The sequence below is a fragment of the Brachyhypopomus gauderio genome, unplaced genomic scaffold, assembly GCF_052324685.1.
Source record: "Brachyhypopomus gauderio isolate BG-103 unplaced genomic scaffold, BGAUD_0.2 sc95, whole genome shotgun sequence".
Lineage (NCBI taxonomy): Eukaryota > Metazoa > Chordata > Actinopteri > Gymnotiformes > Hypopomidae > Brachyhypopomus > Brachyhypopomus gauderio.
In genome coordinates this window covers 226,314-248,813 of record NW_027506916.1, presented here as the reverse complement: position 1 = coordinate 248,813, position 22,500 = coordinate 226,314, and the positions used below count along the sequence as shown (strand labels likewise).

Genomic DNA, 22,500 nt, shown 5'->3' with positions numbered 1-22,500 from the left:
ATCAATGTGTCTGATAACACGTATCTGATAACGCATGGCTCAGCTCGTAAGTGCTGCCACTGCTTGTGCAGAACCCCAGGTTCCCTTGTGACCCTTTTCATTTGAGTCTTTTCGTTCAACAGTATTTTGTGACCCGGAACTACTCCACCATCATCGCCTTTGCAGTGGGTGGCTTGTACCAACCAGGCAACGGCTTCTCCATGATTGGAGCCCACACGGACAGCCCGTGTCTGAGGGTGAGAGCACGCAGACGCCACGCAGACGCCACGCAGACGCCACGCAGACGCCACGCAGACGCCATGCAGACGCCGTCTGACACACGAGTGTATCTCTACTCGATGTCCTGCTGTGCCGTAAGGGGAACGGAGAGACCTGAACGTGTGTGTGTGTGTGTGTGTGTGTGTGTGTGTGTGTGTGTGTGTGTGTGTGTGTGTGTGTGTGTGTGTGTTCAGGTGAAGCCCCGATCCAGAAAGACGAGGCTGGGCTGTCTGCAGGTCGGTGTGGAGTGCTATGGTGGAGGAATTTGGAACACCTGGTTTGATAGAGATCTGACTGTGGCTGGTCGTGTCATGGTCAAGGTACAACCTGATAAGATACGAACACCATGCACTCACTTCACACTGGATCATGAGCACATCTGTGTATGGATAATTGTGTGTGTGTGTGTGTGTGTGTGTGTGTGTGTGTACAGAGTGAAGGTAAGCTGGTTCATCGTCTTGTGCACATCCAGCGCCCCATACTGCGGATCCCTCACCTGGCCATCCACCTGCAGAGGGACATCAACGACTCCTTCGGGCCAAACAAGGAGAACCACCTGTGAGCAGAGGGTGGAGCTCGGGGAAATATAGCGGATATGTGAGAGCACAGAGTACTCAGAGTGTGTGTGTGTGTGTGTGTTTTGTCTCAGAGTGCCTCTCCTTGCCACTGTGGTTCAGGAGGAGTTGGAGACCGGCACCACATCTGTTTGTGGAGATGCTCCAAATGCAACAACTACAGTAAGACGACTGCAGTGGGTGGAGTCATGTGTTCAGTAGCTCCAGTGGGTGGAGTTATGTGTTCAGCAGCTCCAGTGGGTGGTGTCATGTGTTCCACTCAAGTGGGTGGTGTCGTGTGTTTTCCCCCCAGGCGGAGAAGCACCACCCAGCCCTGGTGCGACTGCTCTGCTCAGAACTGGGCCTGGAGCCGGACTCCCTGCTGGACTTCGAGCTCTGCCTGGCGGACACTCAGCCTGGGGTGCGTGCCTTGTGCTCTCTGCTTGGTCCAGGTCGGTTGTTTGAGGGCGTGTCCTGCCAGAGGGGCGTGTCCTGCCTGCTACTGCAGAACTCCTCCTCCAGTGCCATCTGGAGGGGAGCAGTAATCACAGGGCACCTGTTACATCTGTTAATCAGAGGCAGTGTGTTCATCATATGCTCTGTGTCTGTGTCTACACACACTTTATAGGTACTTGGTGGTTTGTATGAAGAGTTCATCTTCTCTCCTCGCCTGGATAACCTTCACAGCTGCTTCTGTGCGCTTACGGTGGGTTTCATGTCTCTGACTTCTCCAAAGTGGTGTGTTCAACTCGGGAACAAACTAGGGAGTTTTTCCTTGCCACTGTCGCCCTTGGCTTGTTCACTGGGGGCTAGGACTCAGACACTTGTAAAGCTGCTTTGTGACAACAACTGTTGTAAAAAGCGCTGTGCTATATAAATAAAATTTGATTGATTGATGGACCCAGAGTGGTGTGTCTCTTTCAGGCTCTGATAGACTCCTGCACGGCTGCCTCTCTGTCAACAGAGACTAATATCCGTGTGATCTCCCTCTACGACAATGAAGAGGTGAGAACCAGTTTAACCAGTTTAATTCATTTCTTTCACTTCACAGATGTGTATCATAAGTGTTGTTATTGAGTCTCAGTTCACCGTGGCGGTGAACAACGTGTAGGAATGTCTGTAAACAGCAGGGGTTTCCAGTGGAAGCAGGTGAACCCCGATAATGACCTGCAGGTGAACCCCGATAATGACCTGCAGGTGAACCCCGATAATGACCTCGTCCTCTCCTCTGCAGGTGGGATCAGAAAGCGCTCAGGGTGCTCAGTCCAACCTGACCGAGATGATTCTGCGACGCCTGGCGTCCAGCTCTAGCAACCTGACCGCCCTGGAGGAAGCCACGCCCCTCTCCTTCATGATCAGCGCAGATATGGCCCACGCCCTGCATCCCAACTACCAGTCAGTCGCCATGGGGACCGTGGCATCACAAACATGTTGAACATAGAGACGGTGTGACAGCATCAGGCTGTACTGAGAGTCGTCACATCCGTCAGTGTGGACGGCGGACACCGTGTGTCTGGCTGTGAATGTTTCTCTTCACCTTCTGCAGCTTTAATGATCTCTCCATCTCATTATGCAAATGTGTTGATTAGATGATAATAAGTATTAAAAATGTATATTAATCGCTGTTAAGAAAATGATATTGAAGGAAATTAAATAGGGGAAAGGGGACATTTAAAGTAAGTAATTGGGCTGTCAGCATGTGAACATGGGGACATGTGGACATGTGGACATGGGGACATGTGGACTGGTTTGTAATGTCTTCGTTATGTTTATTGCCACACAGAGAAAAACATGAGGAGAATCATAGACCATCTTTCCATAAGGTGTGAACCTCTTTTATGCACTTGCACACACACACATGGCTGCACACACGCACACACGCACACACACACACCTGGGTGCGCGCACACACACAGATTACAACGCCTCATTGACTTGTTGATGTTGCATCTCTGTTGTGGTCTAGGGTCCAGCCATAAAGTTTAACAGTAACCAGCGGTACGCCTCCACTGCTGTAACAGCCGCCATCTTGAGGGAGATCGCAGGGAGAGTGGAAGTGCCTCTTCAGGTATCCCTCTATAACCCCTCTACAGCCCCTCTAACCCCTCTATAGCCCCTCTATAACCTCCCTATAGCCCCTCTATAGCCCCTCTATAACCTCTCTATAGCCCCTCTATCCCCTCTATAGCCCCTCTATAACCCCTATAGCCCCTCTGTAACCTCTATAGCCCCTCTATAACCCCTCTGTAACCTCTATAACCCCTCTATAGCCCCTCTATAACCTCTGTAGCCCCTCTGTAACCCCTATAGCCCCTCTATAACCCCTCTATAGCCCCTCTGTAACCTCTATAGCCCCTCTATAACCCCTCTGTAACCTCTATAACCCCTCTGTAACCTCTATAGCCCCTCTGTAACCTCTGTAGCCCCTCTATAACCCCTGTAGCCCCTCTATAACCCCTGTAGCCCCTCTGTAACCTCTATAACCCCTCTATAACCTCTCTATAGCCCCTATAACCCCTCTATAGCCCCTCTATAACCCCTATAGCCCTTCTGTAACCTCTATAGCCCCTCTATAACCCCTCTGTAACCTCTATAACCCCTCTATAGCCTCTATAGCCCCTCTATAACCCCTATAGCCCCTCTATAACCCCTATAGCCCCTCTATAACCCCTCTATAGCCCCTCTGTAACCTCTATAACCCCTCTGTAACCTCTATAGCCCCTCTATAACCCCTCTGTAACCTCTATAGCCCCTCTATAACCCCTCTGTAACCTCTATAGCCCCTCTGTAACCTCTGTAGCCCCTCTATAACCCCTATAGCCCCTCTATAACCCCTATAGCCCCTCTATAACCCCTATAGCCCCTCTATAACCCCTTTAGCCCCTCTATAACCTCTATATCACCTCTTTAACTCCTCACGTTCTCTTCTGGGCTTTTGTTCACTCTTAAGTCTATCTTGTCTGTCTAGGACTCTGCTCTGCCTCGCTCTGTCCAGCTCTGCCTCGCATATGCACACTTGTGTCTCATGTCTCACATATACACGTGTCTCATGGTCCTCGCATATGCACACTTGTGTCTCATGTCTCACATATACACGTGTCTCATGGTCCTCGCATATGCACACTTGTGTCTCAATCCGTCAAATCATAATAAACCACACACGCGTGTGCTGTCTGTTTTGTGGTCAAAATATGATTCTCTCACTGGCGCTCATCAGCACTGTCATTTGATTGACTTGCGGGTCATCCCGCCTTCTGATTTTCAGACATTACGTAGAAAAGTTACCTCCCTCCTGCCTGGCTGGATTATACTTTCGCAAGTGACCGTAGAGCGTGACTCCGCACAACTCGCGCAAACCTGCGCAAACGGCGGAGGCATTTTGGCGCGTCACATTCTTTGGTAGTATAATGAAACACCCCTCAAAACAGGGGAAGGAACATTTACCTGACGAAAATTAATGTTGCATTATGTTCCAGGTTTGAAAAGTGCTAAAATTTAGGCTAAAGGACTTGAACATGCTTGAAATTGTAACTACTTCGTTTCACAACAAATATCTGTCTGACTGAACAGTTCTCTTGTATTACGTTAACAAATACGAGCCTCTTGTAATTCCAGGACGAAACACGAGAGAACGTGAAGACGTTAAGATTGGGCCTTTTGAAAATAAACCACCATTAAATAATGTGCTGAAAAATCAAATTATTTCGAATCATTTTGAGTATATGTATAAATATTTAACTTATTTAAGTTTAACGTTGATCCGTGCGTCGTAAACGGAACTTGGTGTTTGGTGTGCGCGGCGGAAGAATACACGGTTATGCGGCTTGGGACCGAGGAGGGCGACGTCAGGATAAAATAACTGCGTACAGTACGTTATTCGCGTAATCCTGAAAACTCTCCAGTTCTGAAGTCTTTATAAAAAGAATAAGCAACATGCCCGAATGAGACAGTAAATTGTTACTGATACAGAACTGTTATCTTTTACAGTCTAATGAAGTACCTTATTGAGCATGAGATCACCAAAACAGTATAGAAGTCAAGTGAGTTTTCTTGGAAGCAGTTAGAAGACAGTGTGAACAGTTGTGAACATAGATTCTCATAGTCCTCATAGTTTTTGATCTCCATCATACCTTTTAAAACTCACCAGGATTCACTAAATTTGACTTAATCTTTAAATAATTTTCTGGAAGAGGACCCCCAGATAACTCCATTATATAAACATTTGTGTACATTTATTGCTCAGGTGTTGCATTTTGTCGCTTAAGAGATTCTCTCTTCTCTCCTTACACAGGCTGTTTAGATAAATATACTTTCTAAATGTGTTTATTGTGTAGAATTAGGCAAAAGAGGCTGTGTCCCAACTACACTACATTTTCAGTAATTGCTGGCATTGTCTTTTGCTAGGAAAAAATTTCAGTCAAATGAAAATTTCCTGCTTTAACCCATGATACACACACACACACGTGTGTATCTCACGTTGCTCACGTACACACACACACGTGTGTATCTCACGTTGCTCACGTACACACACACACGTGTGTATCTCACGTTGCTCACGTACACACACACACGTGTGTATCTCACGTTGCTCACGTACACACACACACACACGTGTGTATCTCACGTTGCTCACGTACACACACACACACACGTGTGTATCTCACGTTGCTCACGTACACACACACACGTGTATCTCACGTTGCTCACGTACACACACACACACACACACACACACGTATATCTCACGTTGCTCACGTACACACACGTGTGTATCTCACGTTGCTCACGTACACACACACACACACACACGTGTATCTCACGTTGCTCACGTACACACACACGTGTCTTGCAGGACGTGATGGTGCGTAATGACTGCCCTTGTGGGACGACCATCGGGCCCATCATGGCGGCCAAGCTCGGCATGCCGGTGCTGGACCTCGGAGCTCCCCAGCTGGCCATGCACTCCATCAGGGAGATGTGCTGCACCTCGGGGGTCCACCAGACCATCAGCCTCTTCAAGGTAACTCTTCATCATCCTCATCATCTACAGGTCTGCAAACCCGTCACATGGTCCTAACTGTTGGAGAATAATTGAGCTCTGGTGTCTCTCAAACCTTTAAACTAGTTCAGCTTGAACGCTACACACAACCTTAACAAATACTGTTCACCAGTACGTCGGGGTTGTGGTATTGTATTGGTATTGTATTGGTTATAGTATTGTATTGGTAATGCCTGTGAATGATGTGTGTGTAATAATTCTTGCCAAACTGGTGTTACTTTATCTCTTCTGCAGGGCTTCTTTGAACACTTCCCAGTGGTGAGACGCTCAGTCGTGGTGGACTAGACATCTTTGTTACTACACAACTATTGGGCAGGTGGCCACAGGCTCGTGGCTCTGTTGGAAAACAAAAAACAGACAAAAATTGTTTGTTTACTTCTCACTGTCTTTCTCCACAGTTGTGCCATCAAAGAAATCAAAGCCAAAGAGACACAGATTTCACTTTTAATAACGCTGAGTTACTGTTTCTCTGCAGCAGTGTCGTTAAGTGCACAATAAAGCTTTCATTTACACTTCAGAGTCCATTTCGTTTTCCATTTCTGTCCAATGCGGTGTGTGTGTGTGTTGTTGACTGGCGCTTGTGCGTGAGTGGATCATCGTGACGTAGATGTGGGTCTCCCGTGTTCTGGAGATACCGGAGCGGCTGTGATCCTCGTGCCGGGTTTTCTCTCCGTCCGCCTTCCTCTTCCCAGTCTTCACCGCACCACGAGTCCCCGTGTTCCCGGAGACCGCGCCACCTCGCTCGCTGGAAACTAGACATGTGGGCATAACGTGGGCTGTGGTGAGGAACCCAGGGCGAGTTCGTGGATCCACGGAGCGAACATGAAGTCCCCGCGACTCTGGATGGTCATCGGTTTGATGACTGCGTGTTACCGGCTGGGCAGTTCCGGTAAATACGGTACGTCACCAAAATAACATGCTTACCGATCTGAATGAACGAGCTACAGGTTGAAGGAAAAGTAGATTGAAACAAGGATGTACGAGCACCGATTTAAAGGTGCTTCTCGTGGCGTGGAGCAGTTGGCTTTTTTCTTTAGTTTCTGACAGTAGGACAACGGATAAAATCAGAATCTCGCTGCTGTTGGGATCATTTATGTACTTTGTTTTACACTTTCGAATGCTTTATATATTATTACTATATAATAATAATAGTTATTATTATATAATAACTAAAATCGTTGCCTTTCACCACTGTTTGTTTTGCATTAACTCCACTCGTGTGCATCCATATGTTTAATCATTTCGGTGTGGAACTTGTAAATTCTATGTTCAAAAATAATTTCACCGACCCAATATGTGGCGACGTCATTAATTAAGTCTGGACGCCGTAATGCCATAGCTGAAATAAGTGCGTCTCCTTTACCAATACAACGTGAGAGGGGGAACGTGATTCATGACTCCGCAGTAACGGGCAGCTGGTCTGCGGTCTGTGATCGCCGTCGTTGTCGAGTTTAAATCCACGAAACACGAATGAGAAAGATGTAAATCTAAACATGAAATCTGTGAATGATGGCCATAAGCGTTTAAGAACTTAAATCGGTTAGATCACAGCGCTATTGACCGTAATTCAGCTCTTATTACACTTGCTGAGATCTCTGTTGTAAACAGTGGATGTAAGGAAATATTTTTTTTCACTGCTTACTGCGCCTTTTCTGTGTGAACACAAGCCCGGAGTTTCTGCAGAAATGGTATCGCCTTTTCCACGGAGCTGTCCGCATACACTATGACTCATCCATGAAATAACGCTGGACCAATAGTCTGCATTACCCCCGCCGCGTGCACTGCCTGTCGGGGGGGGGGTTTCTGTTTTGACACTGTGTGCCACCTACGAACATTTATAGAATATTGTAGCATTAGGTCAACAACTTTCAACTTTAGCTCCAGCTGTGAAGACATGTGTAGAGATGCTTCTAGTTTATAAATCTACTATTTTAAAGTGCAGTACTAGTGTAATAGATTGTAATAGACTTTAAGACTGTAGAGTGAGCCACTCCGACGCCTGTACTTCTGACCCGTGCTTACTCTCTGGCGCACGAGGGGCGATATCCGTAATTGTCAGTACGGTTCGATTCGTATCGGCTCTGCGAAGTGCGTCAACGCAGCGCTGTGCAGATTTACTCCAGCACCACGGACAGGGCCTACGAAGAACTGGCATTTAGAAATTGGGTCACTATTACTTCAAATCTCTGTGAAGTATTTAATTCCAAAGCGAAAACACGAACCACATGCTTTATTCTAAGCGTTTATACAATAAATAACGTGTAGATGAACCGTTAGAAATTTGACTGATTCATCATTCAGCCTCCACCAATAGCCAGTATCTGATTACATGATTGCTTGTGGTTGGATATTGTTACATAACAACACTTTCTCCCTTGTAGTGAAACTGACATGTGTATACACAAATGTAACACCTATCGTCACACCGTTATCGTGGGTCAATAAATGGGCTACACTGAGTAACTGCACCTATAACACAAGTGTAAATGATGAGGTGGTTTATGACAGTGGTACAAGGCTGGTGTTTCTAATCATGGATGATATGTGTATGTTAAAGCCACTTTATTGATCCCATAGGGAAATTGACTTTAGAAGATGTGTGTTATGTTATTTATTTACATGACTAGAAAATGTGTGTGTTATTTGGAGATGGAGTGAATATTTTGCAGCAGTTTGTATTTATTTATAATTATAGGGTATTTTTTATCCATCTCTGTGTACTGTGTCCATTTCCTTGTAATAGTCACACAGTATAAAACATCAATACATTCAAAATATGTTGAAGTGTGATTCATACATCTGATGTTAGTCGGTCCTGGAATGGTGTCCGAATCTTTGGATACGTCCCACATGTTTCTCATTACTGTTTTCATCCTCTGGGGGGAGATTTGATATGAGTCACTGGCAGTATAATCTCTTCTGCCTCTAATACTTTCTCTCTCTTCAACTTTCACTCTCTACCATAGTTCAGTTTCCTTCCCACATACACACACACACACACTCAGGAAGCCCCAGGACAGCTGTGAGATGAAGCTGTGGAATTTTCGTCTGTAGATTTTGAACAAACACGAGTAGCGTGACTCTGCTCGGGCCTTCTTAACCCAAACAAACAAGAATAATAGGGAAGCACAGAGCTGCCTTCATATTTATTAATGTAACAGTCAGACGTAACGATGAACGGCTTCATATTTATTAATGTAACAGTCAGACGTAACGATGAACGGCTTCATATTTATTAATGTAACAGTCAGACGTAACGATGAACGGCTTCACATTTATTAATGTAACAGTCAGACGTAACGATGAACGGCTTCATATTTATTAATGTAACAGTCAGACGTAACGATGAACGGCTTCATATTTATTAATGTAACAGTCAGACGTAACGATGAACGGCTTCATATTTATTAATGTAACAGTCAGACGTAACGATGAACGGCTTCATATTTATTAATGTTACAGTCAGATGTAACGATGAACGGCTTCATATTTATTAATGTTAGTCAGACGTAACGATGAACGGCTTCATATTTATTAATGTAACAGTCGGACGTAACGATGAACGGCTTCATATTTAATATCGTAACAATCGGACGTAACGATGAACGGCTTCATATTTCTTATTGTAACAATCGGACGTAATGATGAACTCTCTCTCTTAACCAAGAGCTTGGAATCACTGCTTGGCTGTTGTCATGGTAGCATATGATGAATAGTCCCTGATAATAATGTCACTGATGCACAAATTAGATCAGACTGTCGGTTGTTATGGGGCTAAATACGAGAGTGGAAACACTGCTGATATCCACAACATTTCAAGATTCAAAGCTTTATTGTCATATGCACAGTAGAAACATGTTTCCCTGTACAATGAATTTGCTGGCCACACTGGATGATATAGTACAGGAATGAAATAGAGAAATAGTGAATAAATAAAATATAAGCACTTAGAGAAAAACATGCTATATACATTATATTTGCACTGTACCATCTTGGCTGTTGATCAGGCTGATAATCTGGCTGGTGATTAAACCAGTGGTCTGGCTGGTAATCTGGCTGGTAATCTGGCTGGTGGTCAAGATGGTGATAAGGTTGGCGATCTGCCTGGTGAGCGTGAACTTCACTATTTGTGCTATGACAAGTATCAGAAAAGCTTAAAAGTTATCAAGTCTTATCAATTACTCACTCACACACACCATACCTGCTGAGACATGTTTGCTCTAGAAGCCCCGGCACTTTGCTTCCATCACATAGTTAGTGACCTTTGACCTGCCCCCTCACACTTGGTGACCACAGTGCTTGTCCTCCTGTCTCACTCTCACCGTCTCACTCAGACAGTCTCACTCTCACCGTCTCACTCAGCTGTTCTTCTCACAGGCTGCATGTTTGATGGGAATCTCTGCTCGAGTGACCAGCTCTGTTGGGACGGTGAGTATATAAGCAGTGTGTGTGTGTGTGTGTGTGTGTGTGTGTGTGTGTGTGTGTGTGTGCGCGCGCGTGTGTGTGTGTGTGTGTGTGCTCAGGTGCACGTCTGTCACTTGTACCATGTTTGATACTGCACATTTCTTCTATCTCTGTCTGATAATGTTTAACATCAGACCCTTTCCAGACAATTTTAATCTTTGTGTATATTTCTGTCTCTTCTTTGGCCTGATGCTTAAATAAACTGTTAAGCACGTCTACTCCTGAATCATGATGTTATTGTTATATTTCATACTATATTATTAATGATATTGTGTGCACTTTCAATGTAACTGTGTGCACGTTTCTTTGGGAAATGCCTGTGTGAGCATGTTAAATTAGTCCTCTCTCAACACTGTATTCTGTCATCATCTAGATTTATTCATTGTCAATGATCTTAACCGTTTCTATGGTAACCTTGACATCACTGAGGCCACTCTAACCCTGTCCTTTTATAATTGTACATATGGGAAAGATGAAGATGAATACATTATAGAGTGAGGGAATGACTGATGAATACATTATAGAGTGAGGGAATGACTGATGAATACATTATAGAGTGAGGGAATGACTGATGAATACATTATAGAGTGAGGGAATGACTGATGAATACATTATAGAGTGAGGGAATGACTGATGAATACATTATAGAGTGAGGGAATGACTGATGAATACATTATAGAGTGAGGGAATGACTGATGAATACATTATAGAGTGAGGGAATGACTGATGAATACATTTAGTACCAGTATGTTCATTATAATCCCGATAGCACAACTCTAGTTTTGTGTACAGTATACAGGCCTGTTAAGCTCGTGTGTGTGTGTGTGTGTGTGTGTGTGTGTGTGTGTCCTCCCTGGCTGTCTCTATTCAGATGATTTGTTTGGACAGTGCATCACGCAGCAACAGCAGGTCTTCCGCTACAGGGTGACGTCTGCCCTACTGGACAGGCTGCAGTCTTTACTGCAGATACTCATGAGTGAAGGTCAGTCTGAACTACACACACACACACACACACACACACACACACATATATATATATATATATATATATATATATATATATATATATATATATATATATATATATATATATATATATATATATTACTCAGTGTGGTATTGTGGTATAGAAAAAAAATCTATCAGAAAACCTTGATATGAACACCATTAAATGGCTCATGTGTTGCTATAGTAACCAAGTTCATTTATGCAACTCACATGTCATTATACCTGTATGTTCAGTGTCCTCCTAACATGGGTTTATGGGTCTGTCCCGTCACTGGTTTTCTCAGGGCTTAACTGGCAGGATGAGGTCACACAGTCGATCATCGATCAGGAACTCAGCAAAGCTGAGACAGTCCCGCTGCCATCTGTCCTGAAGAAGGTTCCTCGCTCTGAGTACGCCTTCTAGACCCAAAATAATTGGTCTTATTTGATATACAAAATTAAAATGCCAATGCATATGAAATAAAAAATAAATACAATTGCATATTGAATCAACATTGAGTAATAAAAGTGCAAGCACAGACACAATTCTCACCTTAGAACTCTGTTTTTTAGAAATCTGAACCGTCCATATTACACTGAGCAACAGGAAGTAAGGTGAGTGAATATGATTATAGTTACCACGTCACCTCTTCAGATAGAAGATCAACAGACACAAAGTGGTTTTAGAAACTTTATACACTTCAAAACTGTTATTGCCATCTAATGGTCAGACCTACTAAATAACAGGATAAATGTACTGTTTTAACTACTGTACTATAATGTTCACACCTGCTCAGTGTCAAAATGTGCTCTGAACTAACAAATTCAGTAGTGTCTACAAGCACAGCTCACTGACGCTAGAGTGGGCGGAGACAGAACTGAAGATTTACAATAAAAATGTAATAAAATATAGGAAATACTTCAGAGAAAAACCCTGAAAATGTTTTGCATATGTTCTTAATGCTGCATAAGCTCCTAACTCCTATCAGAGCCTGTAATCCTACCACTAAAACTACAACACTGGTAGACCAACAGGTCCCACAGACTGCTCTGAGGGTTCTGTCTGCCAGTCCAGACATTCAGGGGCTTTGGATATATCCCACAAACCCAAGAAATCATCTTCAATCCAAGCCTGGTAGTGGCTGTCTCTCTCCATCAGTCTCAGACACCTCCTCACTCACTGCAGACTAGCACAATACTTCCAAGATTCCACAGATACTCATCACAGCTAGCAAAGTAAATGTGCTGTCATTCACATAGATCGATAGATTCTCCCCAGACTCCACTGCATGAGCACCTGAAGTGCTACATGAGCTGATAGCATTACACAGTTCGAAGGGCACGTAGCTCATAGATGCCCAGACAGAGTAAAAACATCTTTATTTTGTAGTGTCACAAAAATCCAATGAGGTGCATAAGAATTTCAGTTTACTCAGAACTCTTTAGTTTGTGGTAGAGGTAAATACACTTGTACACTGAGTTTACTGGAATAACTGGAGAACCTTTGATTTAATTTTCCTCAAAACGCCTAGACTGCCACTAGTTTCCTGCCATCCGGGAAACTTGACACAGAGATGTGGACACAGAGTTGTGGACACAGAGTTGTGGACACAGAGTTGTGGACACCGAGTTGTGTAAACAGGGTTGTTGACTGAGAGTCCACAACTCTGAGTTATGAACACAGGGTTGCGGACTCAGTGTTGTGGGTACAGGGTTGTGGACTAGTGCTGAGTATCGTTTGAAAATGTTTGATACCGATACGATTCTTTCTATTCGATACTAATACCAAAACCTTTTTCTGACAGAAGATACAAAAACAGACTCATTATTCACACACAGTGTTTATTTTACAGCCAACATTAGTAATCTCAGTTTCACACTGCCACACTAACCCTAGATGCCTGTACACACACACACTTGCATGCAAGACCTGACGACATCAGTGGTTATTCTTTCTATTCCCCCCACCAAGCTGCAGGATCACCTGACGTCAGCAGCCGTGTCTTTGTAGTTCTGAATCTCTTGTTTTGCCCTTTCTCTGAGTGAGGAGACTTGACTGGTGTGATTTGTGATAGCATGGACATCCTCTGCAGTCAGCTCCTGTAAAGTGGACAGCTCAGTCAGGGAACACCTAAAATATTTTTTAAAGCATCACAAAATGTTTTAGCACTAGAAACATTATTATTGTGCGTATTATTGTGGAATTAAATACTACATACTCACATGGTAAACATAGCTGACATTATGTAGAATAAGGGTAGAATAAACCGAATTCGATGCTGCTCTGTGGCTTTTTTGTCTACTGACATCCTGAGTTTAGTGCTGTAGTGAAAGGGGTCAAGTGCATTAGCTCAAGTGGGATTAGTAGAACTGAGCCTTTAAAACACTATCAAAGCCTTCACCTACAACAACAAAACTACATGCAAATGGTTAACAGGGCTCGTTTTATAAAGCTACATCACATGAAATGTAGCATTAAAACTATGTTCTTAGTGATAACTAATACGTGCTAGCTTTGTGCTTATAAACGGTATAATAATGAGAATTAGGTTGTGCTGGCAGAAGAAAATATATACAGCAAAAAAACCCTGTTGGGGTTTTGGTCATAGCTGACCCTGTTGGGGTTTGATTATAACTGAATGAGTCGAGGTTTGATTGTAGTGGACACTCTTGGTGGTTGGTTAGCTGACCCTGTTGGGGTTTGGTCATAGCTGACCCTGTCGGGGTTTGGTCGTAGCTGACCCTGTTGGGGTTTGGTCATAGCTGACCCTGTCGGGGTTTGGTCGTAGCTGACCCTGTTGGGGTTTGGTCATAGTAGCTGACCCTGTCGGGGTTTAGTCGTAGCTGACCCTGTCGGGGTTTGGTCGTAGCTGACCCTGTCGGGGTTTGGTCGTAGCTGACCCTGTCGGGGTTTAGTTGTAACTGACCCTGTCGGGGTTTGGTCATAGCTGACCCTGTCGGGGTTTGGTCATAGCTGACCCTGTCGGGGTTTGGTCATAGCTGACCCTGTCGGGGTTTGGTCATAGCTGACCCTGTCGGGGTTTGGTCATAGCTGACCCTGTCGGGGTTTGGTCATAGCTGACCCTGTCGGGGTTTGGTCGTAGTAGACCCTGTCGGGGTTTAGTTGTAGCTGACCCTGTTGGGGTTTGGTTGTAGCTAAAATGGCAGAGGAACGATTTGCACAAAGGATAGCAGAGAGCAGCTACACTTAGTCCTCATTCTTGTCCGTTCTTCTTCACCTGAACCTCCATTCACTACTTCATCTTTGTCTTCCATACCTGGTTCATCCATTCACTACTTCATCTTTGTCTTCTTTGTCTTGATTTTTGTTTTCTCCACTTCTTGCTCCTCCTCTTTTTATCCCCTTAATCATGTGTCAATCATCTCCAGATCTGATAAAGTGGGGACAGACCAGACCAGACCAAAAATGCAACTGTACATGGACTACATGACGCTTGATCCTCCCCAGTCCTCTCTCCACATGCAAAGACTGGAACCATACACTTATCAAAAGGTCAGAACACACTCACACACACACACACACACACACACACACACACACACACACACACACAGTCCAAGGTAATGCCCTATTATCTGTGTTTTCTGAAAAAAAAATCACTTTGTGCTGAAGTATCAGGTTGCCCCCATTTCATTAATCTCTGTATGTTCTCGCTGCACCAGTATGGTTATCAAGGTGAAGAAGAACGATCTCTAAATCTGCTGGATGGAGACATGTTCCCTGCCTCGTCTGTTCGTCCCAGGGGAGGTGGAGCCCGTCCTCACCCCCTGGAGAAGGACACACAGCTGCTGCAGGACTTGGTATCTCTCCTTCTCTCCTCACCTGCACAGCCAGCCTCCCACCACCGGGTGGCAACACCCCTCTCCACACCACCCTTTTTCCAGGAACACAGCTTCCCACTGGACTACAGCAAGGACTACAATTCCCAGGTCATGGAGGTTAGCAGCCAGCAACAAAAGAAGAAAACTCCCAAGGAGCCTGGAAAGCTTGATGGTGAGTAGAGTCTCAGTACGAGTCTGTGTTTGAAAGTGGATATTCATACCATTTTTGTTGTTTGGCTCTATTGGGTGAACAGCACACGTGTTGGGTCAGCTACGACCAAACCCCAGGGGGCAGTCATGGCCTGGTGGTTAGGGAACTGGTCTTGTGACCTGAGGGTCATGGGTTCGATCCCCAGACCTGAGGTCATGACTGAGGTGCCCCTGAGCAAGGCCCTTAACCCTCAATTGCTCACTTGTATAAAAATGAGATAAAAATGTAAGTCGCTCTGGATAAGGGTGTCTGCCGAATGCCATAAATTTAAATGTAAATGTACGTGTTAAACATGTAGCCCCTCCCAATGTCCCACTCAGGAGTCTGATAGTGGGATTAACTCTTTTACTGGGTGATTCCATTATCAGGTCCTGCACAAGGGAAATAATGAAAGGTCTCTTGCTCCTTCTAGCTAATATCTTCTAACTGATATATTCTAGCTGAAATCTAATGCTGTTGTCTCTCAACATAAGGACTGAAGAAGTGTAAAAAAACATGCTGATTCTGAGATATCAGAATGCCACAGTCATGTGGTTGGTAGGTACATAAAAAAAACTTGAATCCACAGTTGAGAACCTGACATGACTACATTCCCTAACCCTAACATAACACTAACCCTGCCCTAACCCTAACATAACACTAACCCTGCCCTAACATAACACTAACCCTGCCCTAACATAACACTAACCCTGCCCTAACATAACACTAACCCTGCCCTAACCCTAACATAACACTAACCCTGCCCTAACCCTAACATTTGTGGATAGCAGAAGAATGCTGTCAATCATGAAAAATGGCCTAATCACAACCCTATCACACCCTTGTCACAACTTGAAACAGAATGCAGGATGTAGGCATAGATGTCTCAATATCTACCAGACACAGAAGAATGCACCAGTGTGACCCTAACCATACCCTAACCGTGCCCTAATGTACCCTAACCGTGCCCAAATCATACCCTAACCGTACCCTAACCGTGCCCAAATCATACCCTAACCGTACCCTAATCATACCCCAACCGTACCCTAACCGTACCCTAATCATACCCCAACCGTACCCTAACCGTACCCTAATCATACCCCAACCGTACCCTAACCATACCCTAACCGTACCCTAACCATGCCCTAACCGTACCCTAACCGTGCCGTAATCATACCCTAACCGTACCCTAACCATACCCTAATCATACCCCAACCGTACCCTAATCATACCCTAACCATGCCCTAACAGTACCCTAATCATACCCTAATCGTGCCCTAACCCTTCTGCACAATGCAAACCACTGGAAAACCTGAAAAACAGAAAAGACTCACTTTAGTGAAAAGCTCAGACTTTAGTAAAAGTTCATAAAAAGCATAACAGAGCATAACCTGACAGAATAACATAAACCTGAATGATGAGATAAGGAACGTTTCAGGGGCCCAAGACCATGTGTGATGTAGGACAGAGCGCCTCTTGTGTGAACTGTGGTTTGCTGCCACTGAAAATGGTTTTTATATATGATGTGGCTGCTAATGGCGGCAGCTGGATGAATTATGCAGTGTACAAATGCATCTAGACTGCTCACACTCAATAAATGAAAACAACAGTTGAATACAACAGATATAAAACTGGAACTGTGAAAGAAAGGAAGAAAATTAAATTCAGTGTCTATTAAAACACATTACTCTGTGTGTGTGTGTGAGAGTGTGTGTGTGTGTGTGTGTGTGCGTGTGTGTGTACAGCTCTCTGCATGCATTTTTCTTGAAGTACCCTTGATGCCTTCTGACTCTTTGCGTGTTGCCTCCTGCGTGCAGGCTCTGCTCAGCAGAATGTGCCTGAGCGTCTGCTGCATGGCGTGGACATGTCTCGCCTGAACTCTGAAGACATGGAGCGCCTCTTTACTGTCCTGGAGCTCCTGCAGAACGAGCCCACTGTCCCTCACAGGCCGGGTAAATAAAGCCCAGTCCAGCCCTCTGGCCATAACCATCTGGTTCATCTGATCGTCCACAAACATTTTGGATCTTCAGCAGATCCAGTTAATTTACTTAAGGTTCTGCACGCTTCATTCCAGAAAACAACAGCACAAATGAAAGTTAAGGGGGGGAACTCTGTTATGTTGACTTGTGTTGAGATAGTAATGGCTTCCTCATTCCCTCTCCATCAAACTGCAGATTCATCAGCCCCTCAGAAATTGGTAAGCTCAACGACCAAACAATTATGCATGCTAAATCAGTGTTAACAGTGTAAGTATTAGTTATTGATTATTCTATATCTGTATGGCATGGCCAGCAGAAGGCAGTATATTCACTGACTGCAGAAATAGACTGACCATGAGGATTTCACTGAACTATCATGAACTGAAAATGACTGCAAAATGGCCTGAGCTGATGTTGTTTTTCAGATGAAGATTACTGAGGGAGAAATGAGCCACGCAGTGGACAAAACCCCCATGTCCACCGCTGTGTCCACGTCTTCTGCTCCAGAAGACCCCATCATGCCTGGACCCTTGCAGACCAATGACATCACAGATGGGGCTGGCGTACTGGGCCCTGCGGCCCTGATGAAACAGGACAAGGGAGGGAAATGGTCCCGCAAGTCCATGCCAGGAAGAAATGAAGCCAAGAATCAGGAAGAGTTTGGCTACATCACCACAAACCAGAGGTGCAACAGCTGTCCAAACGTCCAAACATCTGCCTACGTCTGTGATGTGTGGTTGCATTTCGAGTGAATTCCTGTGTATTGGCATCCACTGTGGTTTGGTCTTAAAAGCCGACATCCAGGGTATAAAAGTGGTTAGTTACATACTTCATAACACTCTCATTACTCATCAGGCAAGCAGGTTGATTGTCTGTCCGTGTGTGTAGATGTGTTGTGTATTTTGTGTAGTCCGTGACTGGGTCCCTGTGAATGTAGGCGTGGCTGGTGTGTGAATGTGTGTTTCTCTGCAGTCCTCTCTCTCTGTTTGATGGGGTTCATCTGCTGGAGACCCTGACTAAGAGGATACACCTCACCACAGACTCTCTCATCAATATCAGGTATGCTGAGGGACAGTGGAACAAGATCCAGAGAAACACCCAAGACTGTAAATGCCCAAAATGAAGTAAACAATTAAGATGATGGCCAACAACGCCATTACAATTTCAAGCACACTTCATTTTACACTATGAAAGATTTAAGCTTCCTCACAAAATACTTAAACTGACACATTTCTATATGACTCAGCATAACCCAGTTGATGCTAACCCTGACCCTAACCCTGACCCTAACCCTGACCCTTGCACCCTTTGGTGCCCTGAGCTCAAGCTGTGGTGAGGTGGAGTCCTACCCCTGGGGTTCCAACAGGGGAGCCCTACCCTGGGGTCATCAGTGGGGTCACCTGACCCTGGACCACCAGCCCAACCCCGAGTTCCTTGTGTTTACTAGCCTGTTCTCATTTGGTGTGTGTGACCATGAGTTCTGTTCACAGCGTGGTAGGTCCGACTCTCACGTTCCGAGTTCGCCCGAACAGTCAGAACCTGACCACAGCAGAAGTGGCGGAGAAGGCTGGTAAGTGTGGAGAAGGACTTCTGCCACACACACCCTGTACTATACACACCCTGTACTATACACACCCTGTATTACACACACCCTGTATTACACACACCCTGTACTATACACACCCTGTACTATACACACCCTGTATTACACACACCCTGCACTATACACACCCTGTACTATACACACCCTGCACTATACACACCCTGCACTATACACACCCTGCACTATACACACCCTGCACTATACACACCCTGCACTATACACACCCTATACTATACACACCCTATACTATACACACCCTGCACTATACACACCCTGCACTATACACACCCTGCACTATACACACCCTGCACTATACACACCCTGTACTATACACACCCTGCACTATACACACCCTGCACTATACACACCCTGCACTATACACACCCTGCACTATACACACCCTGTACTATACACACCCTGTACTATACACACCCTGTACTATACACACCCTGTACTATACACACCCTGCACTACACACACCCTGCACTACACACACCCTGCACTATACACACCCTGCACTATACACACCCTGCACTATACACACCCTGCACTATACACACCCTGTATTACACACACCCTGTACTATACACACCCTGTATTATACACACCCTGTATTATACACACCATGTACTATACACACCCTGCACTATACACACCCTGTACTATACACACCCTGCATTACACACTCACTATACTATACACACCCTGTATTACACACACCCTGTACTATACACACCCTGTACTACACACACCCTGTACTACACACACCCTGTACTACACACACCCTGTACTATACACATCCTGTACTATACACATCCTGTACTATACACACCCTGTACTATACACACCCTGTACTATACACACCCTGTACTATACACACCCTGCACTATACACACCCTGCACTATACACACCCTGTATTACACACACCCTGTACTATACACACCCTGTATTACACACATCCTGCACTACACACACCCTGTACTATACACACCCAGAAACGCACCCCAAAGCACCTGTTAGGATTTCTTCATGGCTACCCTTGTTGTCTATGATATAGCTTTTGATAGTTTTCTGATTCCTTTTATTTGTTTTCTGAACAGTGGCTGAGAAGAACTTTCTAGAGCTTGAGACTGGACTGAAAGTGCTTCATGCGGGGGTGGGAGAGGTACGTTTATACCCCACAGCCACAGATTATGCCTAATGTCGCTCGTTTTGCCTGTTCGTGTCTTCGTGAGGAAGTAGCGGGACTACCGTCTCTCTTTTCATTATTCCAGCCCAGTTTTCTTCACTTGTTCCCGCTGGATTTTTTTCCCTCCTCCATTTTATGTCACTCACATCTCGAGAGGGTCTCTCTCTCTCAGCGTGCACGCGCCCCGTGCACGCGCCCCTCCCGCCTCGCCCTCGTCACCGCTCGCGCTGTTGCCATGACAACGACTTCATAAGTGTCAAACTGTCAAGCGCGCTCGGGATTCATTTGCGCGCGGCCGAGAGAGTCATCCCACCCGCGCTCCTCTCCGCATGCCCGCTCGCGAAATAAAAAATAAAAACCGACGTCCGTTTTCGTTAACGTGCGCCGTCCTGCGTTACCGGCGGCGTATTTAACGCTGCACGCGCACCGGAGACCGAGCCGTTTGGGCGAACGAGCCTAAAGACGTCGCGTGAGCGCGGGCCGAGCGCGTGACACCGACACCGGCACGAACACGACGAGCGCGTGTCGTTTTGGAGGTGAGTTCCGCCGAGCGCGTTAAAACTTTATTCTGGTGTCTAGACGCGGCTCGCCCGTCCCGGTCCAGACCGGCAGGATGTGGAGGTGTTGGTCCGTTCATGAGAGCTAGGGTTAGGACTAGGGTTAGACCCGTGTCCCGGTGTCCCGGTCCAGACCTGCAGGATGTGGAGGTGTTGGTCCAACTACAGAACATCTTTAATGAGACGCGCTGGGACACACGCCGCCTGGTCCCTTCTCCTCTGTTCAAATAACAGATGTTGTGTCGTTTTGTTCATTTATTTTACCGTTTTATCTGTTTCACAGCGACATCTGTAATATCTTCGAGATATCAACGTAGATGAAAAATTGATTTGAGTCGAGATTGCTATTTATTTACATTTAACAGTTATAAATTGTATTAAAATGGAGCCTAAACTTTGAATGCACTTTGATTTAATATTAATGATATGGAAACACTTGGCCATTAGTGTAATTAGTGTAGTTTGTATTTATCTGGAACTACCGGATAAATACGTATGCAATGAATAAAATCAACGAATAAAAATGAAACGAAGAATAAATCCCCCGGGCTAATGGAGAGGAACCCTGAGTTCACTCTTCACAGACAGTGATGTCAGGTGAGGCGGTTGCTGTGGCGACAAGGTCAGTGCAGTTGGCACGAATGTGATGATGTAATGGGTCCTGTGATGATGTAATAGTTCCTGTGATGATGTAATGGGTCCTGTGATGATGTAATAGTTCCTGTGATGATGTAATGGGTCCTGTGATGATGTAATGGGTCCTGTGATGATGTAATGTCCTGTGATGATGTAATGGGTTCTGTGATGATGTAACGGTTCCTGTGATGATGTAACGGGTCCTGTGATGATGTAATGGGTCCTGTGATGATGTAATGGGTCCTGTGTGGTCTGCGTTGGTGTAGCGGTAAGGTTTCGGGGAGGGTTCTGTAGATCTGTGAGCGATTAGTTGAACTGCAGGAACTTGAAGAGCCCGTATTCCTCCTTTCTCCTCTTTTCTTTTTTAACTCCTTTTTGTCACTTTTGATGGCCAAAGGGCTTACATCAAGCATTCCGATGTTACCATGGCAACTGCTGCCCCCACTGAGCCGCATGGTAACCCAGACAACAGGGTGGGAGGTGCAACCTCCTTTTGAGATCCTAGATTTGTCCTGTGTGTGTGTGTGCGGGCGTGTGTGTGTGTGCTGGGGGGTGTGTGTGTGTGTGTGCTGGTGTGTGTGTGTGTGTGTGTGTGTGTGTGTGTGTGTGTGTGTGTGTGTGTGTGTGTGTGCTGGGGTGTGTGTGTGTGTGCGCATGTGTGTACGGGGGGGTGTGTGTGTGTGCGCATGTGTGTACGGGGGTGTGTGTGTGTGTGTGTATGGGTGTGTGTGTGTGTACACGGGGGTGTGTGTGCGCACGGGCGTGTGTGTGTGTGTGTGTGTGTGTGTGTGTGCGCGTGCGTACGGGCATGTGTCTGTGTGTGTGTGTGTGTGTGCGCGCACAGGCATGTGTGTGTGTGTGTGTGTGTACGGGGGTGTGTGTGTGTTGTGTTTGTGTGTGTACGGGGGTGTGTGTGTACGGGGGGTGTGTGTGTGTGTGTACGTGTGTGTGTGCGCGTGTGTACGTGTGTGTGTGTGTGTGTGTGTGTACGGGTGTGTGTGTACACGGGGGTGTGTGTGTGTGTGTATGTGTGTGTGTGTGTGTGTGTGCGTGCGCACGGGCGTGTGTGTGTGTGTGTGTGCGCGTGTGTACGGACATGTGTGTGTGTGTGTGTGTGTGTGTGTGTGCGCACAGGCATGTGTGTGTGTGTGTGTGTGTGTGTTGTGTTTGTGTGTGTATG

General features: G+C 45.5%; 2 protein-coding genes across 3 annotated transcripts in view; both read left to right on the top strand.

Annotated features, from left to right (window-relative positions):
* The window catches only part of dnpep (aspartyl aminopeptidase), a 7,701-nt gene extending 1,318 nt beyond the window's left edge, over positions 1-6,383 (top strand). The window contains exons 4-15 of the mRNA XM_076992633.1: positions 123-236; positions 453-578; positions 692-816; positions 908-995; positions 1,126-1,233; positions 1,441-1,518; positions 1,737-1,817; positions 2,047-2,207; positions 2,596-2,635; positions 2,779-2,880; positions 5,665-5,832; positions 6,106-6,383. Coding sequence (XP_076848748.1) covers positions 123-236; positions 453-578; positions 692-816; positions 908-995; positions 1,126-1,233; positions 1,441-1,518; positions 1,737-1,817; positions 2,047-2,207; positions 2,596-2,635; positions 2,779-2,880; positions 5,665-5,832; positions 6,106-6,156 — 1,242 coding nt within the window. The 3' untranslated portion in view covers positions 6,157-6,383. The remainder of the gene's footprint in view (positions 1-122; positions 237-452; positions 579-691; positions 817-907; positions 996-1,125; positions 1,234-1,440; positions 1,519-1,736; positions 1,818-2,046; positions 2,208-2,595; positions 2,636-2,778; positions 2,881-5,664; positions 5,833-6,105) is intronic.
* A 149-nt stretch (positions 6,384-6,532) lies between these two features.
* ptprnb (protein tyrosine phosphatase receptor type Nb) overlaps positions 6,533-22,500 on the top strand; it is a 27,036-nt gene continuing 11,068 nt past the window's right edge. The window contains exons 1-13 of one of the 2 annotated variants that reach the window (XM_076992631.1): positions 6,533-6,769; positions 10,249-10,299; positions 11,207-11,317; positions 11,628-11,733; positions 11,896-11,937; positions 14,713-14,836; positions 15,007-15,337; positions 17,173-17,307; positions 17,530-17,552; positions 17,760-18,019; positions 18,307-18,393; positions 18,825-18,904; positions 20,039-20,103. In XM_076992631.1, the coding sequence (XP_076848746.1) occupies positions 6,694-6,769; positions 10,249-10,299; positions 11,207-11,317; positions 11,628-11,733; positions 11,896-11,937; positions 14,713-14,836; positions 15,007-15,337; positions 17,173-17,307; positions 17,530-17,552; positions 17,760-18,019; positions 18,307-18,393; positions 18,825-18,904; positions 20,039-20,103 (1,491 nt within the window). In that variant the 5' untranslated portion in view covers positions 6,533-6,693. The remainder of the gene's footprint in view (positions 6,770-10,248; positions 10,300-11,206; positions 11,318-11,627; positions 11,734-11,895; positions 11,938-14,712; positions 14,837-15,006; positions 15,338-17,172; positions 17,308-17,529; positions 17,553-17,759; positions 18,020-18,306; positions 18,394-18,824; positions 18,905-20,038; positions 20,104-22,500) is intronic. The other variant, XM_076992632.1, reaches the window with a different exon arrangement.